General features: G+C 37.4%; 1 protein-coding gene across 18 annotated transcripts in view; it reads left to right on the top strand.

The window, feature by feature from the left end:
- Nucleotides 1–25,689, top strand: part of LOC147388236 (DEAD-box ATP-dependent RNA helicase 36-like) — a 48,205-nt gene that overhangs the window by 18,438 nt on the left and 4,078 nt on the right. For 8 of the 18 annotated variants that reach the window (XM_086421683.1, XM_086421685.1, XM_086421687.1 and 5 more), the window contains 4 exons: nucleotides 992–1,314; nucleotides 2,070–2,312; nucleotides 2,403–2,484; nucleotides 8,246–8,969. In XM_086421683.1, the coding sequence (XP_086277809.1) occupies nucleotides 992–1,314; nucleotides 2,070–2,312; nucleotides 2,403–2,484; nucleotides 8,246–8,911 (1,314 nt within the window). In that variant the 3' untranslated portion in view covers nucleotides 8,912–8,969. The other 10 variants (XR_015171510.1, XM_086421695.1, XM_086421697.1 and 7 more) reach the window with 10 other exon arrangements.

Here is a 25,689-nt window from a genome sequence, read left to right on the forward strand (position 1 = left end):
TTGAACCTAGGTCGTGGTATCAACACTTAGTCTTTAGCCAACTTAGTAAACTGGCATCTTTTTTTCAATCGATTTTTGTGTGTGTGTGTGTGTGTGTGTTTGACAAATACAACATTTATTATATTTAATTTTCTTGTCAATATATGTATGCTAGATATCTTATCAAATAATCTATTAATGTCTTTATTATCATGCCAAAAATGTTATTTTGTTTCGATTTGTTCTAAATATTATTTTATGTCCATGAATCCTATTTTTTGATTTTTGGTTAATTGGACCCTTTGTACCCATGTTAGATCAAGACACCCGTACTTGGTATGCATGCATCAATTTTTTTTTTTTTTTTGATCAGTGTAACCATTTTATTTCAAGGAAAGGTAAAACAATCATACATTGGGACTTGAGAGGTTGAGTTGACCTATTTGACATAAAGGCACTACTTTATAGCAAGCTTGAGCTACATAATGAAAATTAAGCAAGTCTAGTTTCTCTCAGGACATAATAATCTCCCACCTTAACATTAAGTCCTAAAAAACATCCAAAACCCTTGAAGAGTTTGGACTATAGTGATAACAATGCTTTTATGCGGATATAAAACTTTATAATTGATGCAAATTGACCCATTTATAGAAATTTGATAGGTTTAGTTGAATAATACGTATATGCTAATAATATCAACATGAATGTTGACATACTTCTAAGTATGTCTTTATTTCTTGGTTCAAAATAAATAGAACAACTATCAAAATAAATAGAACAATTATTTTAAACTTTCACTACTTGTTTTTGAACTTTTCAATAATTTCTTATAAGTTACATATAAAAATGTCCTTGAAAAGTGAAATACAATCTTTTTTCTTTCTGTAGCTGTGCACTTTTATTTGTGCAATTTTTACAATGTATCTACAATTTTATTGCAACTACAATAGATAATCTTGAATGTTATTTATTTGATGCTTGAAGTTTATTTTTTTATTTTTATTTGCCTTAGTTTCTAGTTTTGGACGAAGCAGATGGGGTTTTGGATGCTGGTTTTGAGGAGGAATTGAGAATGATATTTCAGTGCTTGCCCAAAGATCGACAAACTCTTCTGTTTTCTGCAACAATGACTAGTGATCTACAAATGTTGCTTGAGCTTTCTGCAAATAAGGCATACATTTATGAGGCATACGAGGGATTTAAAACATTCGAATCTCTCAAACAACAATATGTTTTTGTTCCCAAAAATGTAAAGGGGGTTTACCTCCTTCACATTTTGTCGAAAATGGAGGACATGGGGATTCTCTTAGCCATCATATTTGTTTCCACTTGCAGGTATACATTTTATGTACATAAATTATATATTTTAATTTTACTTGATTTGTCTGTATATTGTATGCTCTTTTTCTTTGTGGTGAATCTGCCTTTAGTAGGTAGTGTGTGCTAACTCATGTTTGTCATACCTGTCGTTGTTTAAACAAGACCCATTATTTCTCTTATCAAACAATGCTGAAAGGGTGCCCTATCTATGTTTTGAGTATGAGTACAATTTCTTATAATTTATCAAAAAATAAAAAGAAACAAAAGAAAAAGAAAAAGAAAAAGAAAAAGAAAAAGAAAAAGAAAAAGAAAAAGAAAAATGAAGTATAGTTTCTTATAATCTTGCAAAAAGATTTCTTTTTTTCTTTTTTATCTTACAAGAAACACAGGTGGTAATAGATTCCTAAATGGAATGCTTTATTGGTAAGTTTAGAGGGCTGGTATTGGTGCCCCGACTTTTACTTATTACACCCCAATTAATAAAAATAAGTCAGTGGTTGAGAAATAGTAAAAGTTGGGGTGCCTATAGAAACTCTCTTTCTTTTTGTTTAGATTTCCATTTGTTAGATTTAGGATTTTATGAGCCTAATCCTAATTGTAAACAACCGCTGAAGTTGTTTAAATGTGTTATAAATCTTTGTAATTTTGAAGTAATAACTTGAACCAAACTTTTGTAATATTTGAATGGTGTGTTTTAATCTTTAACTAGGGTGTGATAGATAATTTAAGAAATTGGGTGTAATAAGTAAATGTTGCGGTGCCAATCACAGCTCTCTAATTTATGGTTCATCCTTACAATGTGGAAACAGGAGTTGTCATCTTCTGAGTTTATTATTGGAAGAGCTTGATCAGACAGTTGTAGCATTGCATTCCCACAAGTCCCAGTCTCCGCGGCTTTCTGCGTTACATTGGTTCAAATCTGGCCAAGTTACTGTATTGCTGGCAACAGATGTAGCCAGTCGTGGTTTAGATATTCCAACGGTTGATCTTGTTATTAACTATGATATTCCAAGGTTATAATTTTTAACGACTATTCCTCCGTAACTTTTGTAATTATCCCAAAAATGTCTGCATGACGAGACTTTATTTCCAATTCATTGTAGGTATCCACGGGACTACGTTCACCGGGCGAGGCCTACTGCAAGAGCTGGCAGAGGAGGGTTGGCTGTGAGCTTTGTTACACAGGTAGTACTTGAGTGATGCTTGCAATTGGTTTTGCATTTGAGTGTTTATATATAAATTAGGCAGATTTACCAAAACATGCACAAATTTTCAATTATTTACCAAAATGGTACACTGTAGCAATTAATTCCGAAAATGGTAAATTTACCGTTTTCGGAATTAATTTTTTTTTACCAAATCGGTAAAAACATGAAACTCTAACAAATCCAAATCAATCTAGAAAATTAGTCATTAAATTATAAAATTTACATCAATCCTAAATATTTCAGAAATTATAATGCTAATTGTACCTAATTGAATTTACAATTTAGGGTTCGAATACTCCAAAACACATACACAAACATTTTCGATTCAAATTTCTCAAAATCTCCACAATGGAGAGAGAGAGAAAGAGACTTGAATCGAAATTATTTTAATAATCTCCACAACAAAGAAAGATAAAGATGGAGAAACTTGCAAGTTTCTCATGTTCTCCACAACGGAAAGAGATAGAAAGAGAGAGAGAGGGAAACTTGCAATATTTTCTAGATCTCCCCAACGGAGAATCTCCACAACAAAGAAAGACAAAGACGGAGAAACTTGCAAGTTTCTCATGTTCTCACAACAGAAAGAGATAGAGAGAGAGGTTGCATACCTCTTCGTCTTCGACTTCTTGCAGAAGTTGTTTGAAGGAAACCCTTACAAATGAAATTACAGAAATTTTTAAGAAAGAGGAGAGGACAAAACGGTAATTTCAGTCAAAAATTAAGAAAATGGTATTTTCGGAAAAAAAAAGGGTTTACTGTTTTTACTGATTTGGTAAAAAAAATTAATTCCGAAAACGGTAAATTTACCATTTTAGGAATTAATTGCTACAGTGTAACGTTTTGATAATTTTTTCTTATTATTTATATTTTTAAGAAGGTGAAGAGAAAAACATCTGAGTTAAATTACAAAAATTAGGGACTGAGATCAAGAGGCATCCCATCAGCTTGAGAGCATTTCAAATATTAACCAAAAGTTGGATGGGGTTATCTCCAAATACCTAGGAGATTAAGAAGCTTGAGTTCACTATTTCAGTTTGACCTCCTCCTTGGGGTCCACTTCAAAATCCCAATCCTTCCAATTCTCTAATTATTAATTAGAACTAGAAAACAAGATAACTTTCTATGTTTAGAAAACTTTCTTTCTTTCTGTTATAAATAGGGACTTGAGTGGTGTTAGGCTCCTAATCTATCATTTCTTCCTTTCAACCCACCTTTCACTTCTGCACAATTGTTCCAATTGCAAGTGTTGCAATTTGAAATTTGTGTTCGGCGAATCCAGTTTTTCTTTGTTTCAGATATTCACTATGAAGAACCAGAGTAGAAGAATTTATACAAAGATTAATGCCCAGATATTTAAAGATGAAAATTTTGAGATGGTTAAAAAACAAAACATGACAAGAACAAGAAGATGGTGCTGCTGTCGAATATGAATGACAATATTATATTTGATATGTCTACTAGAGTTCCAGTTCATATTAAAATTATAGGTCTTTTGGATCTAGTACGCTAGTGTTAGACAGTAATTCACGGTAGAGACAAATTGATGAAATTTCAATGAAATTAATAGGAAATTTATGGAGAGGATGAATTGTTATTATTTGAGTAGTATATTGAAATGTGAACTTGAGGGGGCACATATTTTTTTAGACAACACCCCGTAGAACATCTAGAGATTCAGGGATTTCTCTCCTTTGCCTTTTATTTTGTTTTTTTAAGCTTCATATTTTATTAATCAAAAGAAGAAAAAAAAAAAAAGAGGCTGAGGTTGCCCCCATGCAAAGAGAACAGAAAAAAGAAGAAAAGCACATACAATAATGAAGACCGAACTGTGGAGGATGGTGAAGGTTAAGAGAATAAATAGAGGCTTGTGCTTTTATGGATCTCATATTCGTTGACAGACTCGTCTCTTTAAAAAACTAATATTATTTTGTATTAGTTTTTGTTAAAGCACTGTTAATGGCTTGTTTAAGAATTTTTGCTTACCTTTTGTAAATTTTTTTTCTTTTTTTTTTTCCTTCTACAATTCCTTGTCAATGGAAATCTTTATTTGTAAGTTTTGGGATTAAGATTTAATATTGGAAACTTAAGTGTACTGATTTACAGTTATGGATTTATAATTTTGATTCTTATTTTCTTCATATGTGTTACTATTTTGAATTAGTTAAATTAGAAACATTTGATATCTCTGTTTTGGGACTCAAAACTCCAAAGCCATTGTCTGTTGTGGTCGAATTATGGTAAGGAAGATCACATAGTTGGTCCCCACCGTGGATGTACCTTATGAGCAGGCCATGTGCCACGTGGCATAATTTTTATTTTATATGGTCTTCGGATTGGATAGGATAGGGTCTTTGGTATGGCTAAGGGTGTCAATGGATAGCCGAAATCCGAATTCGAAAAATTGGATATTATCCGAAATTTTCGTATATCGGATTCGGATTTGGATGTCAATTTAAAATTCGAATGAGTTTCGGATACGAATTCGGATATTGCGATATCCGATTCGATAATATCCGCTCCGATATAATATATATATTATGTATTTGTGTTTTACAACAAAACTTTTATATATGTGTATATATGATACTGTGTATTAGTGTTGTACATCAAAATTTTATTTTAAAAACTTTATCTTCTCTCAACCACCATAAAGACTAAGCGTGAAGAATCAGTCGACTAAAACGTGAAGAACCAGTCGACGTAACAGTGGGTTTCGATCGAAAATCACCGTCTTCTCCGGCGGCGAGTATCAAGTAAATATTCTCTCTCTCTTCGATTTGAATCAGTCGGAATGATTTTTCGGAGGAAATCTGTGGGTTTCGAGATCAAATGTGCGAACTCCGACACGTCTTCTCCGACCAACAAGTATCAGGTACATATTCTCTCTCTCTCTCTCTGATCCGATTTGATTCAGTCGGAGTGATTTTTCGGAGGAAATCTGAGGGTTTCGACTGTGCGAACTCCGATAGATTAAGGATGATGGTATTTTGTTAGATTTTTTATCGAATCGGATATTATCGGATATTTGATATATTTTTCGGATTCGAATTCAAATGCTTGTTAGAGATATCCGATGGGATTCGAATTCGAATTCGGATAGTATTAATTTTTTTCAGATTCGAATTCGGATACAGGGGTATCCGATCGGATACCTATCCGTTGATAGCCCTAGGTATAGCCCTTGAGACAAGAGAGCTCTATCCCTAGGATTTTGGCTGATCCAACCACACCTATCACCTACTTGGAATGATCCAAGGTAGAGTTCTCTCAAATTGGTCTAGTTAGTGGATTGAACCGACGGATTGGGAAAGTAGAAGAAATTGAATTGGAGGGTCATTAAACCAACTAAATATCTTCTTGTGATAGATGAAGTTATAGATGAGAGTTGACTAGTCATGCGAATTTATAGTAAAATTAATTATAAGGTACACATCATTTGGGGATGATACAGTTATTTCTTGATGACGGAAAGTGCAAACATAACACTATTGAGTCATATAAGAAAGGTACATCCCACAAGTGTAGATATGATGATACAAAGTACAACATCATATTTCTAATTTATAGAAAAAATTATCAAAACGGTACAATTTTTGAAAATATTTACCAAAACGGTACATTGTAGCAATTAATTTCAAAAGCGGTAAATTTATCGTTTTCGGAATTAATTATTTTTATCAAATCGGTAAAAATAGTAAATCTTTTTTTTTTCTTCTTGAAAATACCCTTTTTTTAATTTTTGATTGAAATTACCGTTTTGTCCTCTCCTCTTTCTTAAAAATTTCTGTAATTTCATTTGTAAGGGTTTTCTTCGAACAACTTCTGCAAGAAGTCGAAGATGAAGAGGTATGCAACCTCCCTCTCTCTTTCTCTCCTCGTTGGGGAGATCTAGAAAATATTGCAAGTTTTCCTCTCTCTCTCTCTCTATCTCTTTCCGTTGTGAGAACGTGAGAAACTTACAAGTTTATCTGTTTTTGTCTTTCTTTGTTGTGGAGATTCTCCGTTGGGGAGATCTAGAAAATATTGCAAGTTTCTCTCTCTCTCTCTATCTCTTTCCGTTGTGAAGAACGTGAGAAACTTGCAAGTTTCTCCGTCTTTGTCCTTCTTTGTTGTAGAGATTGTTAAAATAATTTCGATTCAAGTCTCTTTCTCTCTCTCTCCGTTGTGGAGATTTTGAGAAATTTGAATCGAAAGTGTTTGTGTATGTGTTTTGGAGTATTCGAACCCTAAATTATAAATTCAATTAAGTACAATTAGCATTATAATTTCTGAAATATTTATGATTGATGTAAATTTTATAATTTAATGATTAATTTTCTAAATTGATTTGGATTTGTTAGAGTTTCATATTTATTGTTGACTTTCTAGAGTTGTATTAGATTTTTAATGTTTAAAGAAATCCAATGATAATTTTTTCATTATTTAGTTTTTTTGAAATTTGGTAGAATTTTACTCCACCCATTTGAACATGGAAGTGTCAATGTGTGTGTGTTTCCCTCATGTTTATTAGCTTGATTGCTCTCCTTGGCTTGATTGTTTGGAAGTTTCTCTTGTTAATTTGAACACCAAATGTCATCATGTATGTATTTAAATAATTGTATTTGTAAGCATGATTTTTGTCATTTTTATGGATGACTTGAAATTTAACTACTTCAATATTTACTTCTCATATTTTGTCCAAATTCTTTTTGACTTTTTATTAATTATTGTCATTATTTGCATGTTAAATCTCTTTCAACAGGAACCTTGGAAAAATTGAATACTTCAAGGTGATAATTTTATTTATTTTAATTTTAATTTTTATTTTTACCAATGGAATGCAAATTATTCATAGTAAAAGTTTATTATTGATGAATTTAATTACGTTTAGGGGAAAAAAGATGTAGTCCTCATATTATTAAATCATGATATTTTCAGGATAGTGAAAGGGCTGTTACAAGCGACATTATATCATAACTAGTTTAGTCAGTGTCAAAAGGTGCTTTTTGACATTAGATCAGAACTATTTTAGTCAATGTTAAAAGATGCTTTTTGACATAAGATCATAACTATTTTATTCAATGTCAAAATGCACCTTTTGACATTAGATCAGAATTATTTTAGTCAATATCAGAAGGAGCCTTCTGACATTAGATCAGAACTATTTTACTTAATGTCAAAAGGTTCCTTTTGACATTAGATCAGAACTATTTTAGTCAATATTAAAAGGAGCCTTCTGACATTAGATCAGAACTATTTTACTCAATGTCAGAAGGCTTCTTTTGACATTAGATCAAAATTATTTTAGTAAATGTCAGAAGGAGCCTTGTGACATTAGATCAGAATTATTTTACTCAATGCCAGAAGGAGCCTTTTGACATTAGATCAGAACTATTTTAGTCAAATATAAATTGTATATTGAGAATCATTTTGATATAATTTATTTTTGTTATGAATTTAATGTCAGAAGGATCCTTCTGATATTGTCTAAATGTTTTTTTTAATCTTACGTCAGAAGGTTCTTTCCGACATTATATACAATACATTATAATACAATGTCAAAAGTATCATTCTGATGTTAAATTGTATTGCTTATGAAATTAATTAATTATTTTGAGTAAGTCTACGTTAGGTCAATCGTATTGCAAATAGTCTTTCATCTACGTTGACATGGTATGTTATCTTCTTTTTATGACATTAAGTATCATATTTTTATACATTTTGAAAAATACGATGACATAGAAATATATATTTTGTAGGCACGTGTTGTGTGTAACGCGGAAATATTTACACAATTCTTCTCAAATTTAACACCTGAGCAGAAGACATGTTTAAATTCTACTTGTTTTGCTCCACTACTATCTATGCCACGCGTCTCAATGTGTAGTAATTTAATTTTTCTCCTCATAGAGAAATTTAATCTTAAAAATGATTATTTTTCATTTGGAATTAAAGATATTTCTATTTCAGAAGGTGAGGTTGCATTGATATTAGCTTTGGGAGGTTTGTATGGTAGTGATGGAATCGGTTCTCTTTCAAAGAAAGACGAGCTTTGTGTACAATTATTTTGGAATAAGTACTTTGACATGCCAACAGAGATAACCTTAGATTCTTTTGAGACTGTACTTAATATAGTTTTAAAAAATGAAAATATTATTGAATTTAAAAGAATATTTTTATTATACATAGTTATTACATTTTTATTTCATAAGGGTACACTGAAGATTAATAAAGAACTTTTAAGTATGATATGGTGTGATGAGATCTTCAATAGGATCCCATGGGGCAGATTAGTACACAATCACCTTTTAAAGTCTTTACGTATCTGTGCGACGAAATTTAAGGAAACTGGTAAACATGTACATTTCTATGGTTGTGTATTGGTGTTTCAGGTAGTTGAAGAAAAATTTGAGTTACTAATTTAATTACTTCGAAGTACTAGTTTTATAAACTATTGATGTTTATTTAAGCACTCGTCCTGTATTCTTATGCACTTGTAGGTATGGGTATTTGAACATATACCGGTAATAGCCCCCCGCATATTTCCTAATCATTTTCCAATGTACCTGAAGTATCCTTATTATTTGAATGAAGAACCACAATTTTACGTCGATAAGTTTGTCAATTGCACGGTATGAATTATTGAACTACGATTTCAATCATATATATATATATATATATATATAGGGAAATGTTCAGCACCCTAAGTTGTACCACACACTTTAACAAACGTTTTTTGTCCTACATGGGTTAGAAGTTTTGGAATGAGCTGATTTTTGGTGAAGATGATCTCTATGATTAGAAGATCATCCTCCCCAAAAATCAGCCCATTCCGAAATGTTTAGCCCCATGTTTACACGTTGAAAAATCGTGGACCGTCCATTTTTTGTAAATCAATTTTGATGGGGTTAGAAGTTTTGGAATGGGCTGATTTTTGGTGAGGATGATCTCCTCACCATAGAGATCATCCTCACCAAAAATCAGCTCATTCCGAAACTTCTAACCCATGTAAGACAAAACGCGTTTGTTAAAGTGTGTGGTAAAACTTAGGGTGCTGAACGGGACCCATATATATATATATATATATACACCTCCATTTAATACAAATTTTTTATGTATATATCATCTTTAACAGATTATCAATAAGTTGAAATTGACCGATCATGAACTTTGTGAGGTCGTTCTTGCTCCATTTTGTAAAGGGTTATAAGAGGAAAGAGGAAAATGGTCTTAAGCCTAAAAGGAAAAACTCAGAGGAGGTTGATAAGTTGAAGAAGAAAATGATGGTGATGGAACAGAAGTTGAAAGATCATTATAAAGTTATCCAAGAATTGAAAAAGGACATCAAATGTTTGAAATCATATAATGAATCTGGCCCTAAGGTATTGTTTCTCTACTATATGTGATAAATCCATATAATAGGTTACATTCACTTAAAAATCATTATGAATATTTGTTTTAATATCAAACAGTACAACGTTAAATTCAATAAAACCTCGGACTTTGCACCTTCGAAAACCAAGTCATCTTCCCATACCAACACCTCTGTCGATCCTTCAGATATGCGTAAGGCATCGACCCCTACTAAAGGCTTAGACGATCCTTTAGGTATACCGAAGTCATTGCTTCTGACAATGGGTTCTAGTGTTCCTTTTAGTATACACAAGGTATCTCCCTCCACGAATACTTCCACAAATAAGTATCCACTTCACGAAGAAGAAATTGGAATCGATGTTAAAAAGACATCTGAAACAATGCCAATGAACCATTCACTTGAAGTATCATTCTCTTCCCCCACAAAGTACAAGGTACCTTGTATGAACAATATTTAAAATGTTTAATAAATATTTCATGTGAGTCGATTTTTATGATCATGTCCTATTCTTCTTATTTAGCTGTCTACTAAGGTTGATAGCAGACGTAGTTCGCCTAATATTTTGAAAAGTAATTATCTCAATAATGAACAAAATTCAGAATTCATATTCGACGCTGATAAGGTATGTAGATACTTAATATTTAAAATTTTAATGTAGAAAAAATCACTCACATTCGGCTTCAACATTCGGCTTCATGTTTTATCTAATTTTTAGACTTATATGTTTTTGGTTAGGAAATTGTTATCTATATAATAAACGCCTCTTCAATAATACTTCTCTAACTTTTATTTTTTATAGGTTGAATCCTCATCTCCTCCTATAAAATTATAGTCTGAAAACGACGACATTTTAGCTAGGGGGAAATCATCTAATTTTGATCAAAAGGTGTGTGGTCGTTTGTTTTACAAGATCCCCTTTTGGGATCTATCCGGTATATTTATTATGTTGTAAGATTTTCAATCGATTTCTTTGATTTGAAATGTGTATCTATGCGCATTTACAGTTTCTTATTGCATGTCATCGAAATTGTTAGGATGAAATAAAAATTTTAATTCTCGTATCAATTGGTTTCTTTAACGAATAAGATGTATAAATTTTGGATAATATATTATTTGAAATGTTATGTCAAGGTCAATTTAAATACAATTAGTTGGCTATTCATACGTAATTGTTAACTTCATATTTTAAAAGTGTGAAGTACCAAACGAGTACGAGTAATTTATGCAATGTTGTCATTTATTGTAGGAGGGTGGGTATTCCATGAATCCTGAGAAGTCTAAGAGAGATGTGAAACCTTCAGTATATTTGAAGCTACCCTATACACCCTTAGATACACGAAAAAAGAAGAAGATACGCAAATAGTTTAAGTGGGATGTATGCATGTTTCAGATTTCATTTTGATTATGTTTGTTATAATATTATTATGAATGAAATGTAATTATTTTACGTACTAATTTGTAGAGTTGCGTTCGTAATTATTTTCATAATCCTAAGCGTCCCTTTACCAATGAAGAATTAACGTTGATAAATTTACATTACGCTGATATAAATTTGGAAGACGGGTATTGTATTCCGAGCGCATTTATTGATTTACTTAGGGGGTTGGGTGGTTGGACGATCAGGTAACATTTTTCCATGTTTTAATTTTAATTTTTTTGACAATTCTAGAATGATTAAATATTTTTCTGACTTTGTTGCCACATAGATAATCGATGGATATTTCAAATTTCTTAAAAAAAGAGAGTTGCAACATCCAGATCATTTTCTCAAATATCATTTATTTTGTCTAATGTATATTGTACGTCTAATTGACATAGACACATCATTTACATATCTTTAAGTTAGATGTATGTATCTTTTGTAGACACCTCAATTTGAACGGGCCCATACTCGAAAGGGTCCAAAAATATCGATTTTCCAAATAAATGGGCCAACGGGCCTCAAAGGCTCGAATCACTAAAGAGTGACATTTTGATCGAATCGAGGCCCCCAAGACCACCCAATGGTCTAAGGGATCGGACCCGTCCCATGATGACCCAACCTTCACCGCTCTACGCTTACATCCAAAAAAATCGATAAAATCCTTCAACGGGCCCAAAAAGCTTAATTTGCCAACACGTGGTATTTCTAATCAAATCAATGAGTTCAAAAATCACAAAAAAATCAATAAAATTAAAAAACGAGACTTGGGACGCCTACCACACCTATCCCTTCACCGCTCCATCTCCGAATAAAAAAAAAAACCTAAGCCCACTTATGGCTCATGAACCCTCAATTCTCCAAAAATCAATTTCTCACCTTATCTCTTAACCTAAACCTAATCCCACACCACCTAAAAACCTAAAACCTACCCACCCTAAAAAATCCAATCCAAAATGATCCCAACCCAATCCAAAAAATCCCTAACATTTCCTAAAGCCCAAGCCCAATGCCCCTAAACCCAAACCCATATCCAATTCATATCTAACCCACAACCTTAACCCATAAGCCATAACCCACATCAACCAATCACTCTTTTACCATCAAAAGGTGACACATGTCATCATCCCTTTTCACCTCCCTCATCAAACCAACCACTCATTACTTTTCTCCAAAAAATTAACTGCCCACATTACCTTTTCTCTAAAAAATCATATCAACCCACACCCTCCCCTAACCTACCCTCATTACTCCCTATAAACCTCCATTCTCTCAAATCAAACACCATCAACCCACACTCCCCTAACCTACCTAATCCCTATTATCTCAAATCAAACACATCAACCCACACCTCCCCCTAACCTATCATCATCATACCTCTCCTGATCTACCATCATCATTTCCTATAAACCCATCTCTACAACCTAAACCTACACCCATCCTCTCAACTCAAACACTCAACCTTTCCTATCAATTAAATCTAAATCTCTAACATCCACATATCATGCCACATGTCACCATCTCCTTCAACCTCCCAACCACCCTCTTACACCCCCCATTCTCTTAAAATCAAACACCACTCAATTAACCAACCACCCTCTTAAACACCCATCTTCTCACCTCACCAAACACTCAACCCAAATGGTTTGGGTAAGATCCAAACCATTTGGATCAAAACCTCATCCATTTTCATTAGAAAATTACCCTCAATTCCATTCTAAATTTCATACCCTTCACCTCTAAAACCAATGCCATTAGCCATTCTCATAATTCTTCACCCCATTATGCCCCCAAACCTCCTCCCAACTTCTATAAATACCTCTCCCCTCACCTCAAAAAGGGTTACCAAGTCTCCATAAGAAAAAAATCTACTCTCTCTACTCCTCCTCACTACTTTCTCATAACACACTCTAAGAAAAAAATAACTTCACTCTCAACTCACTAAGGACTCAAGAGAAATCAAAAAGAAGAAGAAGAAGTCCAAGAGTACAAGGTGGGAGCAACCAACACCCCCCATTTTCCTCTCTTTACCCTCTCTTCTTCCCTCTTCTATCATCCCCCTCTTTTCATTTTATTTTAAATGAGTTGAGCATGAATGGACCCCAAGGCTCAGATCTACAAGGATCATCTCCATCGATGAGATGATCCTATGATCGAGCCAAAATTAAATCCCTACTTAGGGAACAAATGCACCCACGTGGCGCATTTTTCACTTTCTTAAAAAAAAAAAAACAAAATGATCGGGTTATGTAGAGGTTACCGTCATTTGGCGGGGAAAAAGGGGTGCCTAACACCTTCCCCTTTCTCCAACCGAATCGCTTACTCGAATCTCAAAGTTTGATTACCCTTATCCATCGTGAGTCACTAAAAATGCAAAAAATATCATTTTTTGAAAAATGTACCTCGGGTGACCATTCACACCCACTTCCAACTTGAATGGTGACGACTCCAATATTTAGTAGTTGTGGCCGTCGTAATGACGAAAACTACGTAGCTACAGCTGGCGACTCCACTGGGGACTCATGGCTCATCCCTCGTGACGACTCGGTCATTTAAAAAAAAAAACATAGATTTGTGTTTACTAACATGATTTGTTTGTGGTTTCTTATGTTTCTTTTTTATTTTGTTTCAAGGTCCATTGTAATATTTATTTATTTGTCGTTGCTTGTATGATATATTTGTAAGGGGGTCGATGAAAAGAAATGAAAAACTGCACATGTGCATTTGCGAGCATAGCCTCACTTCCAAGCTACCCTACCCTTAATATACATAGCCCCGATGCTTAGTAGTTATACGGCTTGAGATCGTTATTTCAAGTGTCGGGAATGAACACATCAAACCCGATCACCAACCAACGATGTGTGTATTTCGGTATGCATCGAGGTTTGAAGATCGGGTAGCCGTGAAGCCACTCATTAAACTCATGCATATGCCCGGCTAGATGAGCTAGGAAACAAATTTTTGATGTTATATCGACCCCCAAGCAATGTTGTAATTGTATAAGTTGTGGTCGGGCCTTGAAGCCCAAATTGTAAGCCCAAAGATGGCAATTAGATCATAGGTTTACATTATTCTCCTTTCGTATCCCCTTAGGTAAAGGGGAGGGAATGTTTGTTGCATCATGTTCAAAAAAAAAAAAAAAAAAAACAAAAACAGAGAGAAAAAGACCCAAAAACAGGGAAGGCATGGAAACAATGGACCAAAGAAACAGTTCTGTGAAAATTCCAGAATCTGGATTTCATTCTGGTCCGTATCCATGGCACGGATGGATCAAAATGTTCTTCATCCGTGTCTGTAACACGGTTGAAATAATGATTGTTTTAATCGTGTCTTGAGCACGGTTGAAAACAATGAATGGCTCATCTGTGCCCAAGACACGGATAACAGAATGAGCATTACATCCGTGCCATCAACACGGACCAGAGTGAACTCGACGCTACTGAATGAACTCGACAGTCCATTTTGAAGGGGCCCGCTCACTATTGGTCAAACGGTGATGGTACCCTTAGGAAAATCCTAAGTTTTGGGATAAATTGAGTAAAATGGATTTTTGCAATCAATGTTTTCAAAAACAAAAAAAAAACAAAAAAAAAAAGAGTGGAGGAATTTGCAGATTTGCCAACTCGAAACAATTTTGTGAGCTGGGTCCCCACTTGTATCCATTTAAACTGGGTTACGACCCAAATCCAATCCAACTGGGTTACGATCCAGATCCAATCCAATTGGGTTACGACCCAGATCCATTTTCGACTGGGTTACGTCCCAGATCCAATCCAATTGGGTTACGACCTAGATCCATTTCCGACTGGGTTACGACCCAGATCCAATTGGGTTACGACCTAGATCCATTTTCGACTGGCTTACGACCCAGATCCAAAAATTGGGTTACCACCCAGATCCATTTTCGACTGGATTACGACCCAGATCCAAAAACTGGGTTACGACCCAGATCCAATCCAACTGGGATACGACCCAGAATCCAACTGGGTTACGACCCAGATCCAAAAATTGGTTACGACCCAGATCTAATCCAACTGGGTTATGACCCAGATCCAACCCGACTGGGTCCACGACCCAGATCCAAAAACTGGGCTCACGACCCAGATCCAACCAAACTGGATTCACGACCTAGATCAGATCCATTGAAACCACAACCCAAATCCGTTTCGACTGGGTCTAAGACCCAGATCCACTACAAGCCAAATCCAGATTCAACTTCAAACCAAGTTCAGGATCTAACAAAGATAACAATCGATCAATCGACTCAAATGCATTCAACTTTTTTAACAAATTTTTTTTTTTTCAAAAAGAACCAATTGCAGTCCTTGATCAAAGTCGGTGCCTAGAAAGATCTTACCCTGTTGATACGAGGGGGATAGACTACGTCTATTCAGGGAACAAGGTGATTTAAGAGTGCCATTGTGCGCCGCCTCTTCCTTGGAGATCCGCCTGGCCGACGATGATTTCATATAACTAAATTGGAGGCTACCAAAAACATGAGTTATTCCAACTTGATTTATCTTAGAAATTACTTTTTCAAAATATTTTTCCGACCCCGTGTCGATGCCAGCTCCGTGCTGATGAAATTACTTTTTAAAATGTTTTCCCGACTCCGTGTTGATGCCAACTCCGTGTTGATGCCGACTCCGTGTCGATGCCGACTCCGTGTCGATGCCAGTTTCATGTTGGTGGAATTATCTTTTCAAAATATTTTTTCGATTCCGTGTCGATGCCAGCTCCGTGCTGATGCCAACTCCGTGTTGATGTCGACTCCGTGTCGATGCCAGCTCCGTGCTGAGATAATTTCGTTTTCAAAATGTTTTCCGACTCCGTGTCAATGCCAGCTCCGTGCTGATGGAATTACCTTTTCAAAATGTTTTCCCGACTCCGTGTCGATGCCAGCTTCGTGCTGAGATAATTTCGCTTTCAAAATGTTTTTCCGACTTCGTGTCGATGCCAGCTCCATGCTGATGAAATTACTTTTTCAAAATACTTTCCAACTCCGTGTCGATGCCAACTCCGTGCTGATGAAATTACTTTTTCAAAATGCTTTCCGACTCCATGTCGATGCCAGCTCCGTGCTGATGAAACTACTTTTTCAAAATATTTTTCCGACTCCGTGTAGATGCCAGCTCCATGCTGATGCCAACTCCGTGTTGATGCCAGCTCCGTGTTGAGATAATTCCGTTTTCAAAACATCTTGCCAACTCCGTGTCGATGCCGAGTCCGTGTCGATGCCAGCTCCGTGCTGAGATAATTTCGTTTTCAAAATGTTTTTCCGACTCCATGTCGATGTCAGCTCCGTGCTGATGGAATTACCTTTTCAAAATGTTTTTCCGACTCCGTGTCAATGCCAGCTCCGTGCTGATGCCAACTTCGTGTTGATGCCGACTCCGTGTTGATGCCAGCTCCGTGCTGAGATAATTTCGTTTTCAAAATGTTTTCCGACTCCGTGTCGATGCCCGCTCCATGCTGATGGAATTACCTTTTCAAAATGTTTTCCCGACTCCGTGTCGATGCCAGCTCCGTGCTGAGATAATTTCGCTTTCAAAATGTTTTTCCGACTCCGTGTCGATGCCAGCTCCGTGCTGATGAAATTACTTTTTCAAAATGCTTTTCGACTCCATGTCGATGCCAGCTCCGTGCTGATGAAATTACGTTTTTAAAATATTTTCCCGACTCCGTGTCGATGCCAGCTCCGTGCTGATGAAACTACTTTTTCAAAATATTTTCCCGACTCCGTGTCGATGCCAGCTCCGTGCTGATGCCAACTCCATGTTGATGCCAGCTCCGTGCTGAGATAATTCCGTTTTCAAAACATCTTACCAATTCTTTGTTGATGCCGACTCCGTGTCGATGCAGTTCCGTGCTGATGTAATTCTTTAAAAAAAAATAACATTTTACCGACCCCGTGTCGATGCCAGCTCCGTGCTGATGTAATTCTTTTGTAAAACATTTTACCAATTCTGTGTTGATGCCGGCTCCGCGTCGAGAAATTACGTTTCCTAAACCTCATAATAAACAACTTTACCCGACCTAATAAAACATCATGGTCATGTGCAAGGGCAGGATGGTTGCCAGGGTACTGATTGATAACGGCTCGACACTCAATGTTTGTCCGCTTGAAACCTTCCGAAAACTCAACGCTGATTGGTCACATGTCAAGCCCAATAACAAGGTCGTCCGAGGCTTCGATAGTTCGAGAAGGGATTCGCTGGGCGAAGTAGATCTACCAATCACAATAGGACCTTGCACCTTTGAAGTCATGGAAATACCAACGACCTTCAACTTGTTACTAGGCCGACTATGGATCCACATAGCAGGGGGTGTACCTTCTTCTTTACACCAGAGAGTCAAATTCATCATGGGGCAGAAAATGATATCGGTACTGGCAGAAAACCTGATCCCAATCGGCAGAGCTCCGGACGTGCCATTTATTGATATAGAGATGACATAGGACAAGGCACTCTATCATTCGTACCAATTCACGGCTGTCAATCACATCGAGAAGGGGAAGGAGAAAGTAAGGGCAAAGCTATCGAGAGCAAACCTTATGATTGGTCAGGTTATGAAAAAGGGAGGTTATCGACCCAAGCAAGGGTTGGGACCAGGAGGAAGAGGAAGAGCTACACCGATCGAAGCAAGAAAGCATACTCCTTATTTTGGTCTGGGGTTCAGGCCCACAAAGAAGGATATAGCAGAAATGAACGAAAAGAAGAAAGAACTTTGACTAGCAAGAAACCAAAATCGGGAATCGAATGTCTGGAACCTCGGCCGAGTCCCTCACATTAGCGTTAGCTTCTCAAAGTCCCATATCAGACCTGACAACTTATCGGAACCACCATTGGCAAAAAGGCCAAAAACGGTAAATATCGTACCACTGCACGTTCAAGAAGACCCAATCGTCGAGTCCCAATCATCCTTTGTAGAAGGCATTGACGTTTTGTTCAGTGGGGATTCCGAGAAAAATCCATCGGAGACCGCTCCAAAATCCATCAAAGTGGAAATCATTACGAGCCCAAAAAAAAAATCACCATTTCCTACGGGAATCGACTGGGCATCAGTTGTCATCTCACCAAGTTTGGGAGGGACTATGCCCCTATCTGACAACAAACAATCGGAGATCATGGTCATCTCTGAACCTCCAACCGAATCATCCAACGAATCACTTGCTCATCTCATCCGCCCCCTCAGAGAAGGGGAGACACTGCACAATTGGGAGGAATTCCCATTGACCCTCGAGGCTGTTGAGGCCTCCAAAAAAAAAAACGTTGTTAGGCGACATCAATTTGCCCGAGGATCATAACGAGCCCTCGTCCTCGGGTAAAGACTGTTTTGAGGGCTCCCTATCTTTACTAATGAATTTGCATGATTGTTCTTCTTATTTCAGGTATTCAAAAAACAACAAAAAAATAAATATTCCTCAAAAGTCAAAAAAATCAAAAATTGCTCAAAAATCAAAAAAATCAAAAAGCTTTCAAAATTACAAAAAAATAGATATTTTTCAAAAACCAAAAAAAGAGTTTTTAATGGATCTGTCTCCATCAAACGAGTACCCAGATAAAATAGAATTTGAAAGGGACGAGTATGATTTTGATCTTGAACTTGACTTCGACCTCATGGGAATCGAAGAAGAGTCTGAGGACGAAATGGAGTACCCACCCAAAGAAATCAAAGACTTGGTAGAACGTCACGAGAAAGGTGTTCAGCCAAACATTGAGGATGCAGATTCAATTAATCTTGGTACCGAAAAGGACCCGTGAATTGTCAAGATCGGAGCCTTGTTAACGTCACAGTAGAAAGAAAAAATGGTTGAATTCTTACGAGAATATCAAGACGTCTTCGCATGGTCATACAGGGATATGCCTGGGTTAGACACGGATTTTGTTATAAACAAGCTACCAATTGCCTCGGGAAGCAAGCCGATCAAGTAAAAACTGAGAAGACTGAAGCCAGAATGGACCCTCAAGGTCAAGGATGAAGTCATGAAGCAATTCGAAGCCTGATTTCTTGCAGTCTCTACGTACCCTGAATGGTTAGCTAACGTTGTCTTGGTACCGAAGAAGGACGGAAAAATACGCATGTGTGTTGACTATCGAGACTTGAACAAGGCCAGTCCCAAGGATGATTTTCCACTCCCAGACATCGACATTCTAGTCGACAGTACAACAGGGCACGATATGTTCTCGTTCATGGATGACTTCTCGGGCTATAATAATAAAAATGGCGGAAGAAGACCAAGAAAAGACTGAATTCATCACACCGTGGGGTACTTTCCACTACAAAGTCATGCCAGTCGGGCTGAAAAACACAGGGGCGACTTATCAACGGGCGATGACCACACTATTCCATGATATGATCCATAAGGAAATGGAGGTCTACGTAGATGACATGATCGCTAAATCCGGTGTTGAAGAAGACCATCTGGTGAATCTAAAGAAATTGTTTGACAGGCTAAGGAAATACAGTTTAAGGCTAAACCCGGCAAAGTACGTGTTCGGGGCAACATCAGGCAAGCTACTGGGATTCATCGTCAGCAGAAGGGGTATTGAAATAGATCCGGCAAAGACCAAATCTATCCTTGAGATGAAAGCACCAGTCATAGAAAAAGACATTCGGGGCTTTCTGGGGAGGATACAGTATATCAGTAGATTTATAGCTCAACTAACGCCTATCTGTGAGCCGGTCTTCAAGCTGCTAAGGAAAGGTACGCCAAAGAAGTGGAACAAAGACTGTTAGGAAGCATTTGACAAAATCAAGCAATACTTGCTCAATCCACCAGTCCTAGTCTCTCATATTCCAGGGCGACCTTTGCTGATGTACATCTCGGTACAAGAAACGTCAATGGGGTGTGTGCTAGGGCAACATGATGAATCAGGACGGAAGGAACATGCCATTTACTATCTCAGCAAGAAATTCACTGATTACGAAGTAAAATATTCAACACTTGAGAAGACTTGCTGTGCATTTGTCTGGGCATCTCAACGACTACGTCATTACTTGCTCAACTACTCGACTATGCTTATCGTCAGGATGGACCCCCTGAAGTACCTATTCGAAAAACCAGCACTAACAGGCCGCACAGCGAAATGGCAATTATTATTATCTGAGTTTGACATCACCTATGTAACTCAAAAGGCCATCAAAGGGTAAGCCATTGCTGATCACCTCGCTAAGCACCCGCTGCCTGACTATGAGCCATTGAAGACAAACTTCCTGGATGAAGCCATACTACTCACCGAGATTGAGAACGATGATGATGACGAAGAACCAGGTTGGAAAATGTATTTCGACGGAGCAGCCAATCAGAAGGGAAATGGAATAGGGGCAGTCTTGATTAAACCAGACGGGTCCCACGTGCCAATTGCAATCAGATTGAAGTTCCACTTCTCTAACAACGAGGCATGCATAGCAGGGTTGAAAACAGCATTGGATCTCAAGGTAGATGAGATTGATGTTTTCGGAGATTCAAGCTTAGTAGTCTATCAGACGACTGGAGAATGGAAGACCCGGGAGCAGAGACTAGTCCCTTACCACGAGTATCTGGAGGAACTAAGCTCACACTTTGATAGAATTTCATTCACATACATGCCAAGAGCTAAGAATCAGTTCACAGACGCACTAGCTACGCTTGCTTCCATGATCAGTATCTCGGAGGACCTAGTCATTGATCCAATTGAAATTGGAATTCAAGATGAACCGGCTTATTGCCTACCTGTCGAAGTCGAGGAATCTGAAGAAAAGCCATGGTATTTAGACATCAAAGCATATCTCGAGGATCGAACCCTTTCCTCAGATGCAACGCCAAACGATCGAAGGATTATTCAGAGATTGGTAGGGCAATTCTTCTTGAGCAATGACACTCTATACAAGAAATCGCATCACGAGGTCTTGCTCCGATGTGTGGTAGAAACAGAAGCAAAACGATTAATTGAGACCGTTCACGGTGGAGTCTGTGGGCCCCACATGAATGGTCACATGTTAGCAAAAAAAATCACGAGGATGGGGTACTATTGGTCGACAATGGAAAATGACTGCTATCAACATGTTCGCAAATGCCATCTGTGCCAAATCTACGCCAACAAGATCAATGCTCCGCCATCAGAATTGCATAATATGACTACTCCTTGGCCCTTCTCACTCTGGGGAATGGATATCATCGGGCCAATCTCACCTAAAGCTGCAAATGGACATCGCTTCATCCTAGTAGCTATCGATTACTTCACCAAATGGGTAGAAGCTGCTTCATACGCCAACGTCACTAAAAGTAATGTCCTGAAGTTTGTCAAGAACAACATTGTCTGCAGATATGGGCTTCCTAGTGGATTAGTGACTGATAATGCCAAGAACTTCAAGAACAAAGACATGGTCAAGATGTGCGAAGACTTCCAGATTACTCATCACAACTCTGTACCCTACAGACCTAAGATGAACGGAGCAGTCGAGGCAGCTAACAAGAATATTAAGAAAATTATTGAGAAGATGGCGGTAACATACAAAGACTAGCACGACATGTTACCTTTTGCACTCCACGCCTATCGAACCTCGTTCAGAACTTCGACTGGGGCAACTCCGTATTCATTGGTCTACGAAATGGAAGCAGTCTTACTCGTAGAGATTGAGATTCCCTCCCTCAGGATCTTGAAAGAAGCAGAGTTAGATGAAGCTGAATGGATCAAAGCTCGGTTCGATCAGTTGAATCTAATCGAAGTGAAGTGCCTTGCAACCATTTGCCATGGACAAATCTATCAAAGACGAATAACTCGTGCTTACAATAAGAAAGTCAAGCCTAGAGATTTCTCATCAGGAGACTTTGTTCTGAAGAAAATTCTGTCAATCCAAGAAGATACCAGAGGAAAATTCAGACCAAACTATGAGGGACCATTCATCGTAAAGAAGGTGATGACGGGAGGAGCTCTGATCCTTACAGAGATGGATCGACAAGTCTTCCCGCAACCGATCAATGCTGACACTGTCAAGAAGTACTTCGCCTAAGGACTGACCCTGAGATGACGAAAGGCCATCTTTGATATCCTGAACAAATTATCTAACTTTAGTCAACCCTTTTGAGCCATCACGTTCATTTCTTAACCTAAGACTGGGGCAAGTCAACAACTACAAAACGATAAAAAAAAAGAGACAAAAGAAAAGAAAGTCAGCAAAATGATCAAAAGCATAAAAAATACTCCTGACCCGCATGAGGATAAACTGTGAACGACTAAAAATACAAAAAAATCAAAAAAATCAAAAACTCGGACACTTGATCTGAGCTCGACCCAAATCTCCAGCCTAAACAATATCGAGAGACGCTGGGAGGAGAAATAGATCACCTTTTCGAAACAAAAATAGACGAGCCCCATGTCTAATCCATTCTAGATAAACCCAGACCTGAACCTTTTTGTATCCTTCCACCACCATTAGCCAAGGCCAACGTTTTGTCCCAACAAAAGCCCTTCTTGATCAGGGAATGTTTTAGGGCAACACAATGACAATGACAGCACCAATGATCTTGCGACTTGGTCCGGACCTTAAAGTCTTATTAGTCGTTGAAAGACTCGAGAGGGGAATCCAGGTCGAATATTCGAAAAAAAAGAGTACTCGAAGTGTAGAGTAGCCGATTTCGCGGCTCAACTTGAGTTGCCGAATCACGAATAGTCATCAGCAAACTCGAAAGGAGAATCTAGATCGATTACCCAAGAAAGAGTGCCACTACAAGAGTAGAGTCGTCGATCTCGCGGCTCAACTTGAGTCACCAAGCCACAAAGACACAGAGACTCCAAACAGAATTGTAATGAAAAATAAAAAAAAATACAAGCATAGTCTGAAAGGGCATAGTGAAAACCCAAAAGGGTACTATGAGTAAAAGAATCAGATTATGACAAGATCAAAGCCACTGGCACGATGAAAATCCCAAAAAGGACGTCAATGCGCAGAAATGTGGAAACCAGGTCTGGTGAAAACCGTAATTGGCACCAGGGGCAATAAGGGTAAGAAAAAAAAAAAAAAAAAAAAAAAACAAACAAACAAACAAAAAACTCCTGGCCTGCAAGAGTATAAATTGTGAACGGCGAAATCCTTTCAAGAATCCCGAGACCCAAATAGATAATAGTCTTCCAATATTAGGGCATTGGAGATGATTCTAAAGGAACCAAAAGAGCAATTGACGTTTATATCCTCTGTGATTGGCAAAAACACCAAGATCGTCACAACCAAAGATTTTACAAACCCTGAATTTATCGTACTCATTTGATAAAGACATTTCATAAAATTTCAAAAAAAGAAAAAAAAATCTACTATTTTGGTCGATGATGAAAAATCTAGGACTTATTCAAACTTCAAAATTTCAAAGCATTAGATACACTTGAGGCCAGGTAAGTAAAACAAAACCTATTTTCCTCTTATTTCAAAAGCTTCAAATTACATTTAAAAAAAAAAGGGTACCATCATTACCACCTCGACGTCCGAAGCATCACGACTCACTAAGCGTAGCAGGAAACTACAATGGAGCCTTTCAAGTGATGACAACAGAATTTCAAGTCCTTTCACCTCTGGTTCCGACTTGAGAGAGCTTCTTTGTAAGGTATTGTAAACAACATGACGAAGGGATTTGGGTAGTGGTCGATGTTCCCTTGGATCATTTGTGTCCTAGCCCGATATTGAGATGTCGAAGAAGGCCATCAAGCAGTTTAATCCAAGAAATGCCAAATGATCACTCCAAGGTCATATGAGTCAAACATGTAGAAGTGGATGATAAAGTAGTTCACAGTATACATAGAACTACGGTTAACTCTAACCTTGGATTTGGAAAAAAACGATGGGTTGCTACCTTAGATCGATAGTGCGGACGCCTTGCGAGTGTTATGGCTAGTGACATGCAAGCTAAAGATCTTAATGGATTCAACTCCAACAGCAAATCTCTCTTGGATTTGTGACACCTGTTAACAACCATATTGCTTGCACCATTGAAAGGATCAAAGATACTACTACAAGGGACAATGCATGAATCGAAAAGACTGACCTGTGGTCCAACAACAAATCACTCTTGGATTTGTGACAGCTGTTAACAATCATATTAAAACATGAAAAAAAAAATATATCCAAATTTCAAAACTCATCAAAATTTCATCAAATCCAAGATCTCACACGAGCTCCGTGCAATCGAGATCAAGGAATTAATAAGGCAAAACTCTGTCAAACCCCGTGCTTGAGTAGCCATTTTCTACAAAAGTCATCAATATAATAAGAAATTCGAAGTCGTGTTTTATAAAGTTCTCTAGCCCGTGCAAATAGGGGTTTAGTCTATTCTTTGCACGCAATTCCTGCAAAGAAGGGCAGTTGTAGACACCCCAATTTGAACGGACCCATACTCAAAATGGCCCAAAAATATCAATTTTCCAAATAAATGGGCCAACGGGCCTCAAAGGCCCGAATCACTAAAGAGTGACATTTTGATCGAATCGAGGCCCCCAAGACCACCCAATGGTTTAAGGGATCGGACCCGTCCCATGATGACCCAACCTTCACTGCTCCACGCTTACATCCAAAAAAATTGATAAAATCCTTCAACGGGCCCAAAAAGCCTAATTTGCCAACACGTGGCATTTCTAATCAAATCAATGAGTTCAAAAATCACAAAAAAATCAATAAAATTAAAAAATGAGACTTGGGACGCCTACCACACCTATCCCTTCACCGCTCCATCTTTGAATAAAAAAACCTAAGCCCACCTATGGCCCATGAACCCTCAATTCTCCAAAAACCAATTTCTTACCTTATCCCTTAACCTAAACCTAATCCCACACCACCTAAAAACCTAAAACCTACCCACCCTCAAAAATTCAATCCAAAATGATCCCAACCCAATCCAAAAAATCCCTAACATTTCCTAAAGACCAAGCCCAATGCCCCTAAGCCCAAACCCATATCCAATTCATATCTAACCCACAACCTTAACCCATAAGCCATAATCCACATCAACCAATCACTCTTTTACCATCAAAAGGTGACACATGTCATCATCCCTTCTCACCTCCCTCATCAAACCAACCACCCATCATTTTTCTCCAAAAAATTAACTACCCACATCACCTTTTCTCTAAAAAATCACATCAACCCACACCCTCCCCTAACCTACCCTCATTATTCCCTATAAACCTCCATTCTTTCAAATTAAACACTATCAACCCATACTCCCCTAACCTACCTAATCCCTATTCTCTCAAATCAAACACATCAACCCACACCTCCCTCTAACCTATCATCATCATACCTCTCCCTAATCTATCATCATCATTTCTTATAAACCCATCTCTACAATCTAAACCTACACCCATCCTCTCAAATCAAACATTCAACCTCTCCCATCAATTAAATCTAAATCTCTAACATCCACATATCATACCACATGT

The sequence above is a fragment of the Akebia trifoliata genome, chromosome 13 (assembly GCF_017979445.1).
Source record: "Akebia trifoliata isolate Shusen 1 chromosome 13, ASM1797944v1, whole genome shotgun sequence".
Classification (NCBI taxonomy): domain Eukaryota; kingdom Viridiplantae; phylum Streptophyta; class Magnoliopsida; order Ranunculales; family Lardizabalaceae; genus Akebia; species Akebia trifoliata.